Raw genomic sequence first — 21,572 nt, 5'->3', positions numbered from 1 at the left:
ATTTTCTGAACATTTTCCAGCTTTTTTTGCAGATATTTCTATGAGCTGCTATGAGATGCTCTGAGATGAGACTCTCTTGCAGAGAGTCATTATAGTAACAGTCCAGTACAAGAGAAAACAGTCAGACAAAAGAAAAATCCAGTGTGCATGTATATGTGTGGGATTCTGTGTAAAATGTTCTTCTCACTGCTGAAGCAGAGTCACATATTGTAGATGGGCTGGTGGGCTGACTGCAAATAAAGACACAATCAGCTCAGAATACACATTCAAATTCATCTTGCTAGAGAATCAGCACATTAACAAGAATTAACAAAAAAGGAGGGGCTTTTTTCTTTACATCAGAATATTTCCATCTTTCTAGCATGTTGGACTAGGTCCGTGCTTCACTATGAAGTACAAATGCATAGCTTATAACAAAATAATAATTTGATGATTAATTTGACACCATGCATGCATGGTGTATGCATGTATGCACTTAAATTATCACAGGCAGTTTGTACTACATTTTAATTTTGCAAGTGTCTGTATAAATGTAAGTTCTATAGTAGCATACCAAATGGCAAATGGAAAAGTCATTATTGAATTTGAAAAAAAAAATGTACATATGAGTTGGATATTTTACTTTTACATGCAATACACTTCCATACACTCCTCCCCATTCACAAGCCACTAGTGGCACCTAGTGGCAGCTTGCAACATTTCAGTCTTACTTGAGTCTGAGTGCACATACAGTACACACTTGACGTATTAAAGAGCATCTCCAGTGGCCTTTTTTCCTGATGTCGTGCCCTTCTGTGTCACCTGCGACCACTGATGCTGTGAGTCGACCTGGAATTCACAGTAATTCAGAGTCAGAGCTGTTTTAATTGGCAGAAAATTTCATAAACCAACTCAGATACAGCGAAAAAGAAGTATGGCCAAAGATTCACCACTAAGTTTCCATTACGGTTTAACACAGAGAGAACAGAGAGAAGCTTTTCCTAAGCAGCAAGGCCTCAAAAACACATGGGGCCTCAAAGGCACATTCTGTAATATTCAGGGGATGACAAGAACAGCAGCAGATACAGTATGTAGCCTATGGTTTGGGCTGTCTGTTTCAAGTCATGTCAAAGAGGATTTACTGTCATTCTTCTATATAGCTTGTACACACTGGAACAAAATGTCATTTCTCCAGGACCATTGTGCAACACATAACAGTATGCAAGCCTACATAAAGTGCAAATACACAATAGTGTGAGATGAGTGCAGGACAGTAAGTGCACAGAACAATAAATACACTGGACAGTAAATACACAGAACATAGGCTGTAACTATAAACTATTAAGTTCTGTAGCGGCAATAAGTATAGCAGTAATACTGGCTGCAAAACAAGTTCCATAAACATAAAGTGACTGATGCAGCTTTGTAAAGTGCAGGTGTGCAGTGTTTTTGAGTCACACTGGGTTAGGTGTTTGACTATCCCACGTGAGCATTGGGAGACAGCAGGGTGTTGAGTAATCTGAATACCTCAGGGAAGAAACTGTTTCGGAGTCTGCTGGTGGTGGCACAGATGCTCTTGTACCTTCTGCCAGATGGCAGGAGGATGAAGAGTCCATGGGACGGGTGAGAGGGGACGTCCATTATGCTGGTGGCTTTGTGGATCTAGCGGTTGCTGTAAGAGACATTGATGCTGGGTAGAGAGACCCCAATGATCTTTTCAGCTGTTCTCACAATCCACTGTAGGGTGTTGCAGTCGGATACTGTGCAGTACCACATGGAGAGACACTTTATTGTTATATGTGCTGTGGGCCGACACAATTAAATTGTTACTTTATTTACACTCCTCTGGATGCTGCATAAAATTAAGTAGAAAAACACAAATACTCAAGAGAAATATAAAAAGTGCTAGAACAATAGTATATAAATATTCCACCATATGCGCAGTGAGTAGAGTATGTGTGCAATGTTGCAATTCAAGTATAAACCAGACTGTTGAAGTGTAGAGTATGTGGTGCTTAAAGAGTCATGTGTACAGTAAAGTGTGTGTGCATTGCAACAGTCACCAGTGATACCTTTCACTGTGTGTGAGGCAGGGTCCCAGGTGGAAGTGGGAAGGGGTGGCAGTTATTGATGAATCTGATGGCCTGGGGGTAGAGACTGTCCCGACGTCTGGCTGTCCTGGCCCCCGTACTCCGGTAGCTCCTGACAGACTTGAGGAGATGGAACACATGATGTGCAGTTTGAGCACTTGCTGCAGAGCCTACCTGTCCTGACCAGTGCAGCTGCTGAACTACCCAGCAATATCGCAGGTCAGTTCGTTCTCCATGGTGCACGTGTAGAAGTTGCTGAGGATCGCTGGTCACATACTGAACTTCCTCAGGCTTCGTCCAGCTCAGGTCCTCACTGAGGTGGACGCCCAGGAACTTGTAGCTGTCCACTCTCTCCACCTCAGAGTCCCTGATCCTCAGTGGCTGGTGTTGTTGCTTCCCTCTTCTGGTCCACAACTATCACTCTGGTTCTAGTGATGTTAAGTGTGAGGTTGTTGTTTACACACCTTGTGATCAGTTCTCTCCTGTTGGCCATCTTGTCATTCCCTGTGATCAGGCCAATGACTGTTGTATCATCTGCAGATTTGACATTGATATTGTCTGCATGGGTGGCGACACAGTCACGTGTGAAGAGGGTGTAGAGCATGGGACAGAGGATGCAGCCTTGAGGGGTGCCTTCATAATGAGAGTGCTGAAGGTGCACCTGCTGAGTCGAACAGCCTGGGGTCTGCCAGTGAGAAAGTACGAGGTTGTGGAGTTTGGTCATGAGTTTGGAGAGAATTATGGTGTTAAAAGCCAAGTTATAGTCAATGAAAAGTATTCTGACATAGCTGTCCTTCTTTTCCAGGTGAGTGAGGTGGTGTGCACAGTGAGTGAGATGGCATCTTTTGTGGACCTGTTGTTTTGGTAAGCTAACAGTAGTGGGTCAAGAGATGTTGGAATCAAGCTAAGTATATGACTTTGACCAGGCCCTCAAAGCACTTCACTATAACAGGAGTGAGAGCTACTAGTCTGTAGTCACTGAGACAAGAAACGTGGGATTTCTTCAGGGCAGGGATGATTGTGGCGGTTTTGAAGCAGGATGGGACCATGGAGAGGTTAAAAATATTCATAGCAATGTTTGTCAGCTCTGAGGCACATAGTCTTAGGATGCGTCTGGGAATGTTGTCCGACCCAGCTGCCTTGCACATGTTCACCTTGCCCAGCAACTTGTACGCCTGGGTGTGGGAGAGCATGAGTGCCTGTTCCTCCTCTCCCGGTACCACCTCTAATATCTTCCAAGGTTCTGTGTTCAGGGAAAAATGAAGCGTGTGTAGAAGACATAAAATAAAGCCTTTAATGTGATCTTCTACTTTTGATATCAGAGCACAGTGAACCATGATACACCACTGGGGCACCACTTCATATGGGTTCGGGCAAAGAAATGTCCCTCATCGACTGATTTTTTTAAGGGTGTATCAATACCTCACACTTTCTGCAAATATTTTATATGTTAAGTGGTGGATTGCAAGTTTGTAATGAGTGTACAGGTATTACTACTACTAGGAAAATTAGGATTGATAACCTTTCTGCCTTTCCGAAACAAGGGGTAGCCTTTGTTGGCTACTCAAGTTTCGACACTGCGAGTTTGAATACTTTAAGCTTCAAGTTTTTGTCATTTATATTCATAAGTGAGGCATAGGAGACCTGAACCTTTCATTATAAAGCAATATTTGATTAACGTAATACTCCATAAATGTAGATTTGTCACTTTAATACTAGCCAAGGTGTCTTGCTGTATTCAATTCATTCAATTCACAAAGCAGTTCACAAAGCAGCTTTACAGAAATCTGGATGTAGATTTAGATCCCTGTGAGCTATCCAGAGGTGACAGTGGGAAGGAAAAACCTCCCTGAGGTGATATAAGGAAAAAACTTTGTAGACTCAACAGGGACCCCGTCCTCTTCTGGGTGTGACCGGATAGTGGGATTATGAATTATAACTGTTCCACAAATGTATGTTATGAAGCCAAACAGCACTAAGTGCGTTCAAAGAAAGTTCAGTAGTTTTATGAATACATTGGCAGTTCTTTGGTACAAACCGTTTTTGGGACGTGCAATTTTTAGAGTGGGACCATCTTCAGCAGCAGAGAACGTCATTATTTTCGTTAGGTCATTTTATATCACGTCATCTTTCATGTTACTAGCCCGCCTCACGCGGATTTGTGCACAATGACGTCATCAGCCAACAAGCGTTCTCGAGCTTCACACCTGCCCAGTTGCAAAAGTAATTCTAACACCGTGAGGACGGAGTTATCGCGATACTTTACATTAACCAGCAATTTAAAACTTTGTGCTCTAGGCGTATTTTTGCAGGTGAAGCTCGCGTGACAAGTTCGGAAATCAGTCGGACCAATGAAGGCAAAATGTCAAGAAGCAGCTCTTCTTTTACTTCGCCTACTTCTTCTGCTTCTTCGCCATTTAATCCTGTTCCAAGACACGAGCAGTTCGTCAAGCTCTTCTCCGCTGCTTTCTACGCAGCCAGCTCTTTCCTTATAGTGATTGTCAACAAGACAGTTTTAACTACGTATAGGTAAGTTGTGAATGTATGAATGACACAGTCAGCACTTCCGCATTGCTGAACCCATGGCGGAACTCCACACTAACCATAAGCAGGATGTAGCACTGTCCAGAATATAACGCTGTTCTTTAAGCTGCTCTGTAATGTCTTCTGTACTGAGCACTGTAAAGCTCATGGTTTACTTTCCAGCAGACTGTAGCAGCCATTACAGACTTCTATTCCCAGCAGCATGACCACAGCCAAGGAGAACTCTACTGTCTTCTCAGTGGCATTTAACATACAACTTGCTTTTTTTTTTTTTTTTAAATACCTATATGGATAACCATCTTTCTCACATTTCTTTCAAAAGCACATGGAAATTATTCTACACGATTTTGTATTTATGTAAATAGGTTAAATACATTAAAAAGAATATTGTGATATCCACATAAACAGTAGAAATAGGTACAGAAAAAAGTTATTTACCTTGAGCTGTGAGGAGTATTCCTCATAGCTTAATTTTTATAAAGGCATTTTATTAACTGGTAGTTAACAAGTGTACTTACCTTTCCATTAAATTACAGATCATGACTTAGGTTAACGATTATCAAGATGCCCCACTTAATAGACATCAGTGCACAGCTTTAAAGGTTCATAAACTGTAGAAATTGTTTGACTCTTTATTATTATTGTGTACATTTTATGTAAAAAAAAAAAAAAAAAAAAAAGAAGCCTGTCCTGCAAGCCGGTTGTACTGCTTGAGAGGTATTTGTAGCCATTAAAAAAATTATTCACATATGCATTTTAATGTGACAGGCTGAACATAAGCAAGAGGTCTGTCAAATATGTAAATTAGAAGAATAAAATAAGTTTTATTATTATCAATAATTACAGCAACATGTATATGGAAAACTACCAATAGCTGCAAATTATAGAAAAAGTTGTTCTAACCCCCAACCCCCCCAAAAATCAGTTAAGGTAGAGATTAGAATAAATATGACTAACAAAAAATGTATACACTGTCTTTTTAAAAATAATTAAAGTCATATGCAATCCGTCCTATAGCTAAAAGTAAAGCACACAATCTGCTGTTTATATACTTGTTGGTTATGCAGCTATTGCCATTTTTTCCCAAAACTGTATCTATTTTAGTGGGAACAATAAAATATTTTTTAAATACATTTAAGCCACTCTGTGGTTGTACTGCTACAAATATGTAAGTTTGCATTGTACAGTCTGTTTGAAAATTATTAGTGCAGAAAAGTCAAATAGAGAAAATAAAAATTACTTAAAACCACACTCATAAAAATAGCAAGGAGATGTTCGGGGTTCTGCCCAAAATCATGTAGAATGTGAATGTGGAGGTCTTTACCTTACACAGTGTTAAATACTTTTGTTAAAGAAGTCATCTGAAAGTGCATGTCTACAGTAGAGTTGTAGCATAAATATTAAATGTTTTTCTTTATCCAGGTTTCCTTCATACACGTTCCTTGGAATTGGACAGGTCAGTTTGAATTGCCATTTTGTTCATGAGTTCTTTAAACTCTTAAAAGTATGGCAGTTTTTTACATTTTGCTTTTTTTTTCCACCCCTCAGATGGCTTGCACAATTGTCATTCTTTATTTAGCCAAAATGTGCAACGCAATCTCTTTTCACGACTTTGACAAGAGCTTACACAGAAAGGTAATTTAAAAAACACAGTTTAAGCGGAAGTGACCCAATTAAGCCTACATATCTTATAAAAAGAACACAAGTGTTACAGATCATTTGTTTCACATTATATCTGATCTTGTGCAGCCCTGTGTGCACCAACCATGAAACATGATTTTATGACAGACAAACTATATAACTAAACTTATTGAACAATAAAAATTTTATGATTTATTTGCAAGGGGTTTAAAAATCAACATTTCAATATAGAACAAAAAAACTGATAAATCTGTTAATGACGATATCAGAAGCTCCTTCAACTAGAAGATATAATAAGATTAATGGTCTATCCATTCTGATGTAAAAGCCTATTAACAAAGATGATATAAGTTATATATTATGCATTATGTATTTTATTTACTAAAAGGATATCACGTGTTTGTGTTACCTTTCTAATAAATTATTGCGCTTCTTTTCCACTGGGCCACTATTATTCTTTACAAGCCTTGTAGAACCAAAAAATCAAAAAAGTCTTAAATAAATATTTTTACCCAGAACAGTCTCTTCAGTTTAAAACTTCCCCTAATTTCATTTCAGGGGGGAAAAAAATAGATGAGTAAGAAAAAATAATAGGCACTGCTGAAACATGATGGAAATTGTTTCATTTCAGCAAGGGTTGCACAGAAATGATGAGAAAACAATGAAGCTGTGAGTAATAGATAGAGTCAGCCAGGGAAGAGGAGAGAGAGAGAGAGATTGTTTGGAGTGGACTGCCTTAAGGTAAGGTGTGGCAGGTGTCCCAGTATATATTTGCCTATGATTAATAGACCACAGTTTAAAAACCATGCTGTTAAAGAAACTTCCAGACAGATTTAGGTTTACTGGTAAAATAATAACATTAAGTAGAGATGGGTGATGTACTGTTATTTGTCATGTTTGTTAAATCGTTATTTATACTGTTATATACACTCACCGTCCACTTTATTAGGAACACCTGTACACCTGCACATTCATGCATTTATCTAATCAGCCAGTCATGTGGCAGCAGCACAATGCAAAACATCATGCAGATACAGGTCAAGAGCTTCAGTTAATGTTCACATCAAACATGAAGAAAAAGTGTGATCTCTGTGACTTTAATTGTGGTGTGGTTTGTTGGTGCCAGATGGTCTGGTTTGAGTATTTCAAAAACTGCTGATCTCCTGGGAATTTCACACAAACAGTCTGTAGAGTTTACACAGAATTGTGCAAAAAACAAAAAAACATTCTGTGAGTGGATGGTCTGCTATATGAATGGTTATACCTTTTTTCTTTGTTAAAGAAACACTTAACACTTAAAAAAAAAAGTTATTATTAACCTTCCACCATACAAGTCCCTGTGAATGTGTTGCTACTATAGAAACAATAACGAAAATTAATCAACACCTCCTGACTAACCAGATTCGAGAATTCAATAGCTCTGTGGTAAGTAGTAATAATAAAATAATATAAAATTAGTTCATTTAATATGTGAAATAGTATATAATATATATAATAATATAATAATATTTTTAAAATAATTAATAAACTATTAAATGTTCAGTTAGTAAAATATGAATTATTGAATGACTTGTGTGCTTATTTGGGACACAAAGATCCATTGCAGACTCTTTTCTTATCTCATATCAATGTACATAGAAAAGAAAAGAAGAAATATTCAATTCAAGAAAAGTTATTAAAATTATAAAAATGCAGTCAATTGGGTCACTTCCCCAATATCTTTATAATTAGTCTCACTTTATAATTGTAATATAAAATGTGTCTATCAGTGATGACTGATCTTATTCTGATGTTATATCATGACACTCTTCCCAGATTTTTCCTTTGCCATTACTCTATGTCGGCAATCACATAACAGGTCTGGGAAGCACAAAGAAATTAAGGTATATTTTTCACATTTAATGTTTCGAGCATCAATCATTTGCAAACTTTACTGTATTGTAGATATACACCGATCAGCCATAACGTTAAAACCACCTGCCTAATATTGTGTAGGTCCCCTTGTGCTGCCAAAACAGCTCTGACCCATCAAGGCATGGAGTCCACAAGACTTCTGAAGGTGTGCTGTGGTATCTGTAACCAAGATGTTAGCAGCAGATTCTTTGAGTCCTGTAAGTTGCGAGGTGGGGCCTCCATGGATCGGACTTGTTTGTTCAGCACATCCCACAGATGCTCAATTAGATTGAGCTCTGGGAAATTTGGGGGCCAAGTCAACACCTTGAACTCTGTCATGTTCCTCAAACCATTTCTGAACAATTTTTGCAGTCTGGCAGGGCACAAAGAGGCCACTGCCACAAGAGAATACTGTTGCCATGAAGGGGTGTACTTGGTCTGCAACAATGTTTAGGTAGGTGGTACGTGTCAAAGTAAAATTACATGAATGCCAGGACCCAAGGTTTCCAAGCAGAACATTGCCCAGAGCATCACACTTCCTCCGCCAGCTTGCCTTCTTCCCATAGTGCATCCTTGTGCCATCTCTTCCCCAGATAAGTGACACACACGCACCCGGCCACCCACATGATGTAAAAGAAAACGTGATTCATTAGACCAGGCCACCTTCTTCCATTGCTCCATGGTCAAGTTCTGATGCTCACATGCCCATTTTAGGTGCTTTCGGCGGTGGACAGGGTCAGCATGGGCTCTCTGACTGATCTGCAGCAACACAGCCCCATACGCAGCAAGCTGTGATGCACTGTGTGTTCTGACACCTTTCCATCATAGCCAGCATTAACTTTTTCAGCAATTTGTGCTACAGTAGCTCTTCTGTGGGATTGGACCAGAGTGGCTAGCCTTTGCTCTCCATGCACATCAGGGAGCCTTGGGCATCCATGACCCTGTCGCCAGTTCACTGGTTGTTCTTCTCTGGACCACTTTTGGTAGGTACTAACCACTGCATACCGGGGACACCCCACAAGACCTGCTGTTTTGGAGATGCTCTGACCCAGTCATCTAGCCATCACAATTTGGCCCTTGTCAAAGTTGCTCAGATCCTTACGCTTGCCCATTTTTCCTGCTTCCAGCACATTGACTTTGAGAACTGACTGTTCAGTTCACTAATATATCCCTTCCCATGATAGGTGCCATTGTAATGAGATAATGCTATTTAACGAGATAAAATGAGATAATATTATTCACTTCACTTGTCAGTGGTTTTAATGTTATGGCTGATTGGTGTGTATATATATGTCTGTGTGTGTGTACATATGTACAGTCAGGTCCATAAATATTGGGACATCGACACAATTCTAACATTTTTGGCTCTATACACGACCACAATGGATTTCAAATGAAACGAACAAGGTGTGCTTTAACTGCAGACTGTCAGCTTTAATTTGAGGGTATTTACATCCAAATCAGGTGAACAGTGTAGGAATTACAACAGTTTGCATATGTGCCTCCCACTTGTTAAGGGACCAAAAGTAATGGGACAGAATAATAATAATCATAAATCAAACTTTCACTTTTTAATACTTGGTTGCAAATCCTTTGCAGTCAATTACAGCCCGAAGTCTGGAATGCATAGACATCACCAGACGCTGGGTTTCATCCCTGGTGATGCTCTGCCAGGCCTCTACTGCAACTGTCTTCAGTTCCTGCTTGTTCTTGGGGCATTTTCCCTTCAGTTTTGTCTTCAGCAAGTGAAATGCATGCTCAATCGGATTCAGGTCAGGTGATTGACTTGGCCATTGCATAACAGTCCACTTCTTTCCCTTCAAAAACTCTTTGGTTGCTTTTGCAGTATGCTTTGGGTCATTGTCCATCTGCACTGTGAAGCGCCGTCCAATGAGTCCGGAAGCATTTGGCTGAATATGAGCAGATAATATTGCCCGAAACACTTCAGAATTCATCCTGCTGCTTTTGTCAGCAGTCACATCATCAATAAATACAAGAGAACCAGTTCCATTGGCAGCCATACATGCCCACGCCATGACACTACCACCACCATGCTTCACTGATGGTGGTATGCTTAGAATCATGAGCAGTTCCGTTCCTTCTCCATACTCTTCTCTTCCCATCACTCTGGTACAAGTTGATCTTGGTCTCATCTGTCCATAGGATGTTGTTCCAGAACTGTGAAGGCTTTTTTAGATGTCGTTTGGCAAACTCTAATCTGGCCTTCCTGTTTTTGAGGCTCACTAATGGTTTACATCTTGTGGTGAACCCTCTGTATTCACTCTGGTGAAGTCTTCTCTTGATTGTTGACTTTGACACACATACACCTACCTCCTGGAGAGTGTTCTTGATCTGGCCAACTGTTGTGAAGGGTGTTTTCTTCTTTTGGTGTTGCTGAGCTCATCGGTGCGTTCCTTCTTTTTAAGAATGTTCCAAACAGTTGTTTTGGCCACGCCTAATGTTTATGCTATCTCTCTGATGGGTTTGTTTTGTTTTTTCAGCCTAATGATGGCTTGTTTCACTGATAGTGACAGCTCTTTGGATCTCATCTTGAGAGTTGACAGCAACAGATTCCAAATGCAAATAGCACACTTGAAATGAACTCTGGACCTTTTATCTGCTCATTGTAATTGGGATAATGAGGGAATAACACACACCTGGCCATGGAACAGCTGAGAAGCCAATTGTCCCATTACTTTTGGTCCCTTAACAAGTGGGAGGCACATATGCAAACTGTTGTAATTCCTACACTGTTCACCTGATTTGGATGTAAATACCCTCAAATTAAAGCTGACAGTCTGCAGTTAAAGCACATCTTGTTCGTTTCATTTGAAATCCATTGTGGTGGCGTGTAGAGCCAAAAATGTTAGAATTGTGTCGATGTCCCAATATTTATGGACCTGACTGTATGTATGTGTGTGTGTGTGTGTGTATGTATGTGTATATATATATATATATATATATATATACACTGTATTACCAAAAGTATTCGGTCACCCATCCAAATGATCAGAATCAGGTGTCCTAATCACTTGGCCTGGCCACAGGTGTATAAAATCAAGCACTTAGGCATGCAGACTGTTTTTACAAACATTTGTGAAAGAATGGGCCGCTCTTAAGAGCTCAGTGAATTCCAGCGTGGAACTGTCATAGGATGCCACCTGTGCAACAAATCCAGTCATGAAATTTCCTCGCTCCTAAATATTCCACAGTCAACTGTCAGCTTTATCATAACAAAATGGAAGAGTTTGGGAACAACAGCAACTCAGCCACGAAGTGGTAGGCCACGGAAACTGACGGAGAGGGGTCAGCGGGTGCTGAAGCGCATAGTGCAAAGAGGTCGTCGACTTTCTTCACAGTCAATTGCTACAGAGCTCCAAACTTCATGTGACCTTCAGATTAGCCCAAGTACAGTTCACAGAGAGCTTCATGGAATGGGTTTCCATGGCCGAGCTGCTGCATCCAAGCCACACATCACCAAGTGCAATGCAAAGCGTCGGATGCAGTGGTGTAAAGCACTCCGCCACTGGACTCTAGAGCAGTGGAGACGCGTTCTCTGGAGTGATGAATCACGCTTTTCCATCTGGCAATCTGATGGACGAGTCTGGGTTTGGAGGTTGCCAGGAGAACGGTACATTTCGGACTGCATTGTGCCGAGTGTGAAATTTGGTGGAGGAGGAATTATGGTGTGGGGTTGTTTTTCAGGAGTTGGGCTTGGCCCCTTAGCTCCAGTGAAAGGAACTTTGAATGCTTCAGGATACCAAAACATTTTGGACAATTCCATGCTCCCAACCTTGTGGGAACAGTTTGGAGCGGGCCCCTTCCTCTTCCAACATGACTGTGCACCAGTGCACAAAGCAAGGCCCATAAAGACATGGATGACAGAGTCTGGTGTGGATGAACTTGACTGGCCTGCACAGAGTCCTGACCTGAACCCGATAGCACACCTTTGGGATGAATTAGAGCGGAGACTGAGAGCCAGGCCTTCTCGACCAACATCAGTGTGTGACCTCACCAATGCACTTTTGGAAGAATGGTCAAAAATTCCTATAAACACACTCCTCAACCTTGTGGACAGCCTTCCCAGAAGAGTTGAAGCTGTAATAGCTGCAAAAGGTGGACCAACATCATATTGAACCCTATGGGTTAGGAATGGGATGGCACTTAAGTTCATATGTGAGTCAAGGCAGGTGACCGAATACTTTTGGTAATATAGTGTATATTACCACTCTGTTGCATTCTTCTTTTGTGATGCATTTCCAGGGTTGTACCACACCTTCTTTCAGGTGTTGTTTGTTTTGGGGGTGTTTTCCCCTTCAGTCTCCTCTTCAGGAAGGTGAAATGCATGCTCAATTGGGTTAAGGTCTGGTGATTGACTTGGCCAGTCTAAAACCTTCCACTTTTTCCCCCTGATGAAGTCCTTTGTTGTGTTGGCAGAGTGTTTTGGGTCATTGTCTTGCTGTTATCTCTGTAAATTGGCAGACAGAATGTTTCTGTAGACTTCTGAATTCATAGACTTCTGAATTCTGACTGCTCAACCGGTGAGCCCGTTCCAGAATCAGACATGCAAGCCCAAGCCAAGACACTACCTCCACCATGCTTGACTGATGAGCTCTTATGTTTTGGATCATGAACAGATTCTTTCTTTCTCCACACTTTGCTCTTTCCATCACTTTGGTAGAGGTTAATCTTATTTCCAGAACTTTTGTGGCTCATCTCTGTATTTCTTTGCAAATACTAATCTGGCCTTCCGATTCTTTCTGCTGATGAGTGGTTTGCATCTTGTGGTATGGCCTCTATATTTTTGCTCTATAAGTCTTCTTCGAATGGTGGGTTGTGATACCTTCACCCCTGCCCTGTGGAGGTTGTTGGGGATGTCGCTGACTGCTGTTTTTGAGTCTTTTTTCACAGCTCTCACAATGTTTCTCTCATCAACTGCCGTTGTTTTCCTTGGCCAACCTGTTCGATGTCTGATTGTTAGTACACCTGTGGTTTCTTTCTTTTTCAGGACATTCCAAATTTTTCCAGATTTATTGGCTATGCCTAATTCTTGTGCAGTGACTATGATCAATTTTTCCCTCTTTTCTCAGCTTCAAACATGGCTTGCCTTTCTCCCATAGACAGTTCTCTGGTCTTAATTTTAGTTTATCCTTTTTAATAACAAATACTTTCTTTGCACATGAAACCCAGGGCTCAAACCAAGAATAGATGTTCAGAACTATTAATTATTTAAACAGTCAGTCTAACAGGGCACACTTGGGCAGCAAGAAACACCTATCAGTAACAGGTCCCATGTTCTAAGTTGTGAATTTCAATGAATTTCCATTGGCTCATTTAAAGAGACACAATAGTCCACATTATCTTGATAATTAGTTATGGAGACACTCTCCGTATAAAGTGTTACTGTATTTTCCCCTTAAAATTTCACTGTAGTCAGCAAAAATATTTTGGTTTAACTCTGACATTTACTCACCTCTGTGTTGTGCAGCTTACCCATGTTTACTGTGCTCAGAAAATTCACTATTCTACTGACAATGATTATGGAAGCAAAAATATTGAGGTATGTGTGTATATGTATATAATATTTTTTATTATATTTCTTTTTATATATAATGAACACCAACATATATTGGCACATGCTTATCGACTTCAAAGGAAAGATAAAATTATTACATATAAAGGCTCAGAACTCCTTCAGAATCCTACACGTGCCCTTTTGTTTAAGCGTGCTGATTATAACAGTCAAAACTGATCTTACAGAAACTCCTTTTCACCTCAGCTGGTGTGCAGTGTGGTGGCCATTGTGTTTGGCGCACTGATTGCTGCAAGGTACAGTACCCCATTCACTGTACTAAATATTTCAGAGATGCATCAGCAAAGATAGCTACTTACATATGTACCCATGTTTCTATAACCAACTGACAACCACCAGGGGCAGTGAGAATAGCCTGGATACCCTATTGCTGCGACTCTGAGCCTAAGCACCAAGAGAGGCCCCACTTGGTGAGGATACAGGGGAATGGAGGGAAACCCAACTCTTACCCCTAAATGCATGTTAGCAGAGTCCATCTAACTTTGTTAGCTCAGTGGTAGAGAGTGCAGTGTGGCTAAAGAGAACCACTCAGCCACGCTAGCAGCACGTATTCACAGGTCCACAGGTTGCCGACAACGGTGATGTGAAAAACTCAGCTGAGACCTTCAACAAGGTCACAAAGTGCCAAAACATTTAGGAAAGTCACAAAGTAACTGTATGCCATAGTATTTAATATAAATACCATTGTCATACAGACGTCTTTCCCTGGAATATTCTTATATAAAGTTCCTCCTGCCGGGTTGATACTGGCCCTGAATGAAAACACAGTTACATATGTTATGTATTTATTTCACCCCTGGTAACCGGCATAACATATGCCATAACATCATGAGGAACCAGTCCACCTTAGGACTGACAGGATTTACTTAGACATATTCCTAATTAAAGCCTTTAAGGAGGAGACTCTCCTCATAGAATGGGGCTGGGCATATAGCCTGCCTGTAGGCCAAGATATTGACATCCATCACTCAATGCTCCATTCTGTGTTTAGACAGGGGTCTTCCTCACGCCTTTCCCCTATGACAGATTGTCCAACTAGCACAGTAGAGCCAATACTGGCCATAACAAGAAATGCTCAGCAGGCTCACCAACATGGAATGCTGCAAAGTCAAATGATTGGATAACAACAGTAGGAGACATGACTTCGGGTAGAAAACCAGGGTTTTCTGGATGACCTGTAACTCTAACCGTAGTCACAACCTGTTATGCAGATAGCTCCAAGGTGCATATGAGTTCTGACATGCGCACAAGTTGAGATGAAAAAATGGAATGATGGCTGTATGACAATGGCCTTTATATCAAATACTACATCATGTGGTCAATTTGTGACTTTGTTGATGGTATCAGCATGTGTGTGGACATGCACAAGAGATATCAAGGTGATTCTCAGAGCCCCTGGCGATTAGGAGAGGTGAAATAATTCTTGAATTCAAAGCATAACAAGCAGTTGAATTTTCATATTTCTGCCTTATTTGATATAGTTCTGACCTGGCCTTTGATGCAGAGGGATATGCTTTCGTTCTGCTTAATGATGTCTTCACAGCTGCCAATGGCGTGTACACAAAGCAGAAAATAGAGGTATATGCCTTAACTTACTCTATATGGCCAATGGTATGTGGACCCTGACCTTCACACCCATATGAAATTCTTCCCCAAACTGTTGCCACAAAGTTGGAAGTACACAATTCTCTAGAATGTCTTTGTAAGCTGTAGAATTAAAATTACCCTTCACTGGAACAAAGAGGCCCAAACCTGTTCCAGCATGACAATACCCCATGCATGAAGCAAGGATTATAAAGATATGATTTGCAAAGTTTGAAGTAGAAGAACTTGAGTGACCTGCACTGAGCCCTGACCTCAACCCCTTTGATCATGTTTGGGATAAACTGGAGCACTGGCTGACACACCAGGCCTTGGAATGTGATGTTCAGAAAACACATACAGTCTCCATCAAAAATATTGGAACAGCAAGCCCAATTCTTTTGTTTTTGCTATACACTGAAGACATTTGGTAGATTGATCAGAATTTCAGCTTTTATTTCCTGATATTTATGTCTAGATATGTCAAAAAATTTAGAGCACCTTTAGTTTGAACCCAGCCGTTTTTCAAGTGAGCAAAAATAGTGGAACATGTCACTCGTGTTTCTTCCAGCTGTTTTTTTGTTGCCCTGTCAGATTGATTGTTTAAACAGTTAATAGCTCTGAATGCCTACTTTGGTTTGAGCCCTGGATTTCACCTGTGAAGACTGTATTTGATATTAAAAAGAAAAAACTAACATGAAGACCAGAGAGCTGTCTATGGGAGAAATGCAAGCCATTTTGAAGACAAGAAAAGAGGGAAAATTGATCAGACCCTTTGCATAAGCATTGGGCATAGTTAATACAACAATTTGAAATGTCCTGAAAAAGAAGGAAACCACTGGTGTACTAACAACCAGACAATGAATAGGTCAGCCAATGAAAACAACAGCAGCTAATGACAGAAATATTGTGAGAGCTGTAAAGAAAAATCCAAAACCAACAGACAGTGACATCCCCAACAACGTCCACAGGGCAGGGGTAAAGGTATCACAATCCATCATCCAAAGAAGACATTGAGAGCAGAAATATAGAGGCCATACCACAAGATGCAAGCTCCACTCATCAGCAGTGAGAATTGGAAGGCCAGATTGGTATTTGCAAAGAAATATAGAGATGAGCCACAAAAGTTCTGGAAACAAGATGAACCTCTACCAAAGTGATGGAAAGAGCAAAGTGTAGAGAAAGAAAAAATCTGTTCATGATCAAAACCATGCGAGCTCATTGGTCAAGCATGCTAGAGGTAGTGTAAAGGCTTGGGCTTGCATGGCTGCTTCTGGAACAGGCTCACTAATCTTTATTGATGATGTAATTCATGATGGTAGCAGCAGAATGAATTCATCAGTCTACAGAAACATTCTGTCTGCCAGTTTACAGAGAAATGCATCCAATCTAATTGGGAGGAACTTCATCATACAGCAAGACAATGACCCAAAACACACTGCCAACACAACAAAGGACTTCATCAGGGGAAAGGAGTGGAAGGTTCTAGACTGGCCAAGTGAATCACCAGACCTTAACCCAACTGAGCATGCATTTCACCTCCTGAAGAGGAGACTGAAGGAAGAAACCCCCAAAACAAACAACACCTGAAAGAAGCTGCAGTACAACCCTGGAAATGCATCGCAAAAGAAGAATGCAACAGAGTGGTGACGTCACTGGAACGCTGATTTGATGCAGTTATTATAAGGGATATGCAGCCAAATATTAAGTGTTATTTACTTTAATTTACTGTAAGACTATCTGTTCTACTAACATGGCAACCAAAGGTGCCATGTTCAAAGTTGTTTAACACATCTAAATGTAAATATCAGGAAATGTAAACTGAAATTCTGATCTTGGCCTTCAGCATTTTCAGAGGGGACTATATTTGTGTGTTTGGTGAAGTGTCCGCATACTTTTGGTCATATAGTGTATTTACTGCTTCAGTGTGACAGTCAATTATTGTAAAGTTTATTATTTTAAACTCAGTTTATCAGCAATATCTGTTACCAGCACTTTTACATTATAATGTATTTTTATTTTTATTTTTGTAGCATATTTGAAATGTCATCCTGCACCAGGAGATATTTTGGTGTTGTTGTTATGTATGCTGTAATAGATTAAAACAGGAAGTTATTTTATTTGTTTATTTTTTATTTTTTTGTTATATTATTGCCACATCCCCAGGGTCTGTGTATCTAGCAAATGTGAAAACTGGCAAAAACTGGTCATTATTGTATAGCCGAGCCCTTTAACTAAACACTGGATTTATCTGACACCTATTAACTTTGTTTTTCACTTCTGGTGATATATTACTCTGCTTTGAAAAAGGGCCTGGGCAAGTACGGAGTTTTGTTCTACAATGCATTTATCATCATAGTTCCCACTATTTTAGCAAGTGCCTACACTGGAGATTTAGAGAAGGTAAGTAACTAAATGAGTGAATGAATGATGAGTTGAATACATATTTCAAAGAAAGTGATGAGGCTGCATAAAATGAATAGATTCAATTCAGTATGTTTTCCTTTAGGCCATTGCTTTTAATGGATGGGTATCACTGGGATTCATTTTTTATTTTCTTTTGTCTTGTGTTATGGGGTAAGTCTGAAGTAAGTATGAAGAGAAAACCTTCTCAGATTTTTCTCACTGAGCCTTAATAATGCTCATCCTATCTCTCTGATCTTTTAATGTTACAGATTCATTTTGATGTACTCCATTGTTCTATGCAGTCATCACAACAGTGCCTTAACCACCACAGTTATTGGTGCCATTAAGGTTTGTAGTCTTTATACAATTGTGTTTGTTTGTTTGTTTGTTTGTTTAATTATTTGGCATAATCATTTGTCAAAAATAAATTACAGACAAAGCAGAATACAATCCAGTAATATAACTGAGTAACATAACTGTTGAAAGAGCTGACCGTGATACAGTTGTTGTAGGTTTTCTATTAGATAAAAGAAAGGATTTGTATTTCTCTAAAATACAAATTACACATTAATCAAAGACATTCATGTCATATAGACCAATATATGTTTTTAATAATGCTTTTTAAATAAATTTTATTGTTAATTGGCAAGCGATATGATTACATAGTTTTGACTCTTCCCCACCCCTTTTTGTCATTTTTTTCCCATTTAATTTTAAAGCTGTGCATTAGAATAACAGTGTTTTGTTCATTTGTTTTACTATTTAATACTATTCTTAAGGTAAACTGTTAGAGAATGTTTTATGTAACTTCTCATTCTACTGTCTGACTGTGAATATATAATAATAATCATCATCATCAACATCACCATCACGAATCATCATCATCATCAGTATCATTTTGAAAGTAGTAGTAGTAGTAGTGTTGTAGTAGTAACTGTCATAATGCCACTTTTATGCCATAATAAAAGCAAAACGCAAAAAAATTTTTAGTGGCACAAAATGGCTGTGAACACAGCCTGAGAAACACAGGCCCTGGTGAAATTTCTGCAAGTTCTGCCCCAGGCATTTTCCATAAAAACAAAAACACTGATGTGCAAGCATAGTGATTCAGTGTTTTTCCTCCTTGGGCATATGTGCGTTTCTGTGCACATGAGCGATTTTGCTCACCCGAGTGTGCTTGTGCTTGCAGGTGATTTTTGACATTGATTTGACAATTTATTTTCCAGTACAGCAGTGATTTTCAGCTTGTAGGCAGCTGCCCCCTACTGGCCTGTGGTGGTACTTTGGAGATACTGTAAATATTTTGTCAAAACTGTAACCTAATTGCTAACTGCTTAATTCACTAAATTTCGGCATTGTTATTGTGTTTTCTAAATATTGTTGCAAAAACAATACCCAAATCATTTTTAGTCATTACTGAATTAGAATGGTCTAAGCTTTAGGCTGCTACATGAGCTGAATTTCTTGTAAAGCCTACATGAAAAATCTTTGATTCAAATACAGGCTCAGTTTTGTAAAGGGCTGATTAGACAGTGGCTTTCGTAATAGGGGGTGAGGATTACAATTTATTTTATGTTCATAATCATGTTAGAACTGTACTTGTGTCTGGGTCATTTCTGTCCTGTTGTGGGTCTATATACTGTATATATGCTATCTCTTATTTTTATTTGTTACTTGTTCTTCTTGCAGAATGTTGCAGTAGCCTACATTGGTATGTTCATTGGAGGGGACTATGAATTTTCCTGGCCAAACTTTGTAGGGCTGAATATATGGTAAGAGCTCAGTTTGAATGCAAAAATGGAAATAATGAATGACGTCATTTTTTTCCTCATTTTTAATTTTTTTTTCCTTCTGCTTCACCTCTTTAGTATTTCTGGTGGCCTGGCCTATTCATACTTGACGTTTCATAGCACCAGTAGCTCCTCACCACACACACCAAACCAAGAGAAGGAAGAACCGAAACATGTCGTTGAGGAGCCCCATGATATCTCTGAGAAAAGAGCATTCTAATATACAGTATACCTAAAGTCTAAATTTGCAGTCTATTTTTATACCTGTATTTTACTAAAGCTGCAATTAGTGACTTTAGATTTTTATGTAACATAATATTTTGACGCTTAACTTTGTAGAACATTGTATTTGAAACAGTGACTATGAGGTTAATGTGCTAAAAGTCATCTTTGAGGGCATGTGTGCTTATATTTTTTCAATCATGTAATAAATACAGCCCTTTAAAAAAAAAAAACACTTTGTGCTTTGTGGAGTAGTATGCATGCAGTGAGTGTCAGTTTGGTTGGCAAACACCAGCTTAGCCAGTGAGAGTATATTTGCTGTTTTCTATTAACTTTTGGATAAATTTCCTCATAACATATTTTACACTTTTTATATATATATATATATATATATATATATATATATATATATATATATATATATATATATATATAAGACACTTAATGCTCATTAAGACCTTTAATCCATAAAATGTAATTTTATGGATTAAAGGTCTTAATGAGCATTAAGTGTCTTATATTTATATATATATATATATATATATATATATATATATATATATATATATATATATATATATGATTGTACTGTGAAGGGTAAGTAGCTGCAGACACCCTGAATAACTTACCATCTGATACAAGCTACTTACAGGACAGAAATGCCATGTTAGTTTGGTGCAAAGAATATAAAAAGCCTGAATCCTACAGTTAGCCAGTATTCTTCAAGTTCCTAGCAACTTGTTACAAAAACCTGATAAAAATTACGTCATTAACTTGACATTTACCACTGCTAGATTCAAGGAACATATATCCCTAATTACAATTTGTTTATAACTAAAAGCTAGTTATAACTAAAAGTTTATTTTCTGCCTGATCAGGACAGTGTGGATGTGTCGGATCACACACACAGCGACATGTCTCCAGCAATATAAACAACTCTTGAAGTGCTAGTGCTAGAAAAGCATGTAGAAAGCAGGTTACTGTGTGGTGTGTTTGTGTATTTTGTACAAATTTGTAGTGGCACAGCACTTGAAGGGTTGTGTGCTACTTCCTCCTTCCAGCTGGTTTAAACACCTACACAGAAAATGGCAGTGCAGTGTGCAGAAGCACTCGCAGACTGCATCTGGTTTAATAAAATAGATCAAAATGAGCTTTATTGTCCTCTCATTCAACTGCCGATTATCACGCAGCTGCAATGAACCGATTAACGTTGGGAGTTTTGCTGTTTATAGTAAAGAGCCTTTATCATCCAAACACAAAAAACATTGTCAGAAACTGAAGTCACACTGCTATTTCTCATTCTTTTCACCATTAAAAAACCTGAGGCTGGGAGACCTATTACCATATATAAACTCTCTACTCTAAAATAGTGAATATAAAATGTTTAAAATCTAACTAGATGCAGAACAATATGGCACACTCTCAGGCACAAAGAGGAAGTCACTTTAGTTCCTGTGGTTGGGGTAAAGCTGACTATACAAATGGCTAATTCTGACTGGTACTTTCATAGTCCTGAAATCACCTCCACCAAACAGTCACACCCAATTTGAATCATCCAGAAGAAAATGGCAGGAGAAAAGAAATTTAGAAACTGAAAAAAATCTTTTTTTGTTAAACTGACCACAGAAGCTATGGCTACATATAGTTAAGATGTTCATTATGAAAATAAGTTGAGAGATACTTTAAAGAATGAAGCAGAACCTCAGAGGAGTGGTGTATGGTAAAATTCTGATACTCTTGGTTATGTCTCCACTCACTAGGTGGATGCAACAAATCCGTCTATATGTAGTCAATTTACTGTTTTTTTGCCCCGTAAGTGTAATAATAATATAG

At 39.1% G+C, this 21,572-nt stretch overlaps 1 protein-coding gene across 1 annotated transcript; it reads left to right on the top strand.

Annotated features, from left to right (window-relative positions):
* The first annotated feature begins 4,024 nt into the window (after positions 1-4,024).
* On the top strand, positions 4,025-19,949 carry slc35d2 (solute carrier family 35 member D2). The gene is made up of 12 exons (XM_026928586.3): positions 4,025-4,598; positions 6,036-6,069; positions 6,162-6,248; positions 8,070-8,137; positions 13,636-13,707; positions 13,908-13,976; positions 15,222-15,318; positions 17,632-17,724; positions 17,831-17,898; positions 17,997-18,075; positions 19,417-19,499; positions 19,596-19,949. Exons 1-12 carry the CDS (start codon positions 4,432-4,434, stop codon positions 19,735-19,737), a joined length of 1,059 nt encoding a protein of 352 aa, XP_026784387.1. The 5' UTR covers positions 4,025-4,431; the 3' UTR covers positions 19,738-19,949.
* The last annotated feature ends 1,623 nt before the right edge of the window (positions 19,950-21,572 follow it).

The sequence above is a fragment of the Pangasianodon hypophthalmus genome, chromosome 8 (genome assembly GCF_027358585.1).
Source record: "Pangasianodon hypophthalmus isolate fPanHyp1 chromosome 8, fPanHyp1.pri, whole genome shotgun sequence".
In the NCBI taxonomy this organism is placed as follows: domain Eukaryota; kingdom Metazoa; phylum Chordata; class Actinopteri; order Siluriformes; family Pangasiidae; genus Pangasianodon; species Pangasianodon hypophthalmus.
The sequence above is the reverse complement of the archived record's forward strand: the minus strand, read 5'-3'. Positions and strand labels throughout refer to the sequence as shown.

What these genes read in the sequence shown, in the direction of transcription:
- slc35d2 (XM_026928586.3), top strand. Translation starts at nt 4,432, where the DNA reads ATGTCAAGAAGCAGCTCTTCTTTTACTTCGCCTACTTCTTCTGCTTCT. An exon ending in ACACTGGAGATTTAGAGAAG is followed by an intron (nt 17,725 to 17,830) that starts GTAAGTAACTAA and finishes GTTTTCCTTTAG; the next exon opens with GCCATTGCTTTTAATGGATG. An exon ending in CAGTTATTGGTGCCATTAAG is followed by an intron (nt 18,076 to 19,416) that starts GTTTGTAGTCTT and finishes TTCTTCTTGCAG; the next exon opens with AATGTTGCAGTAGCCTACAT.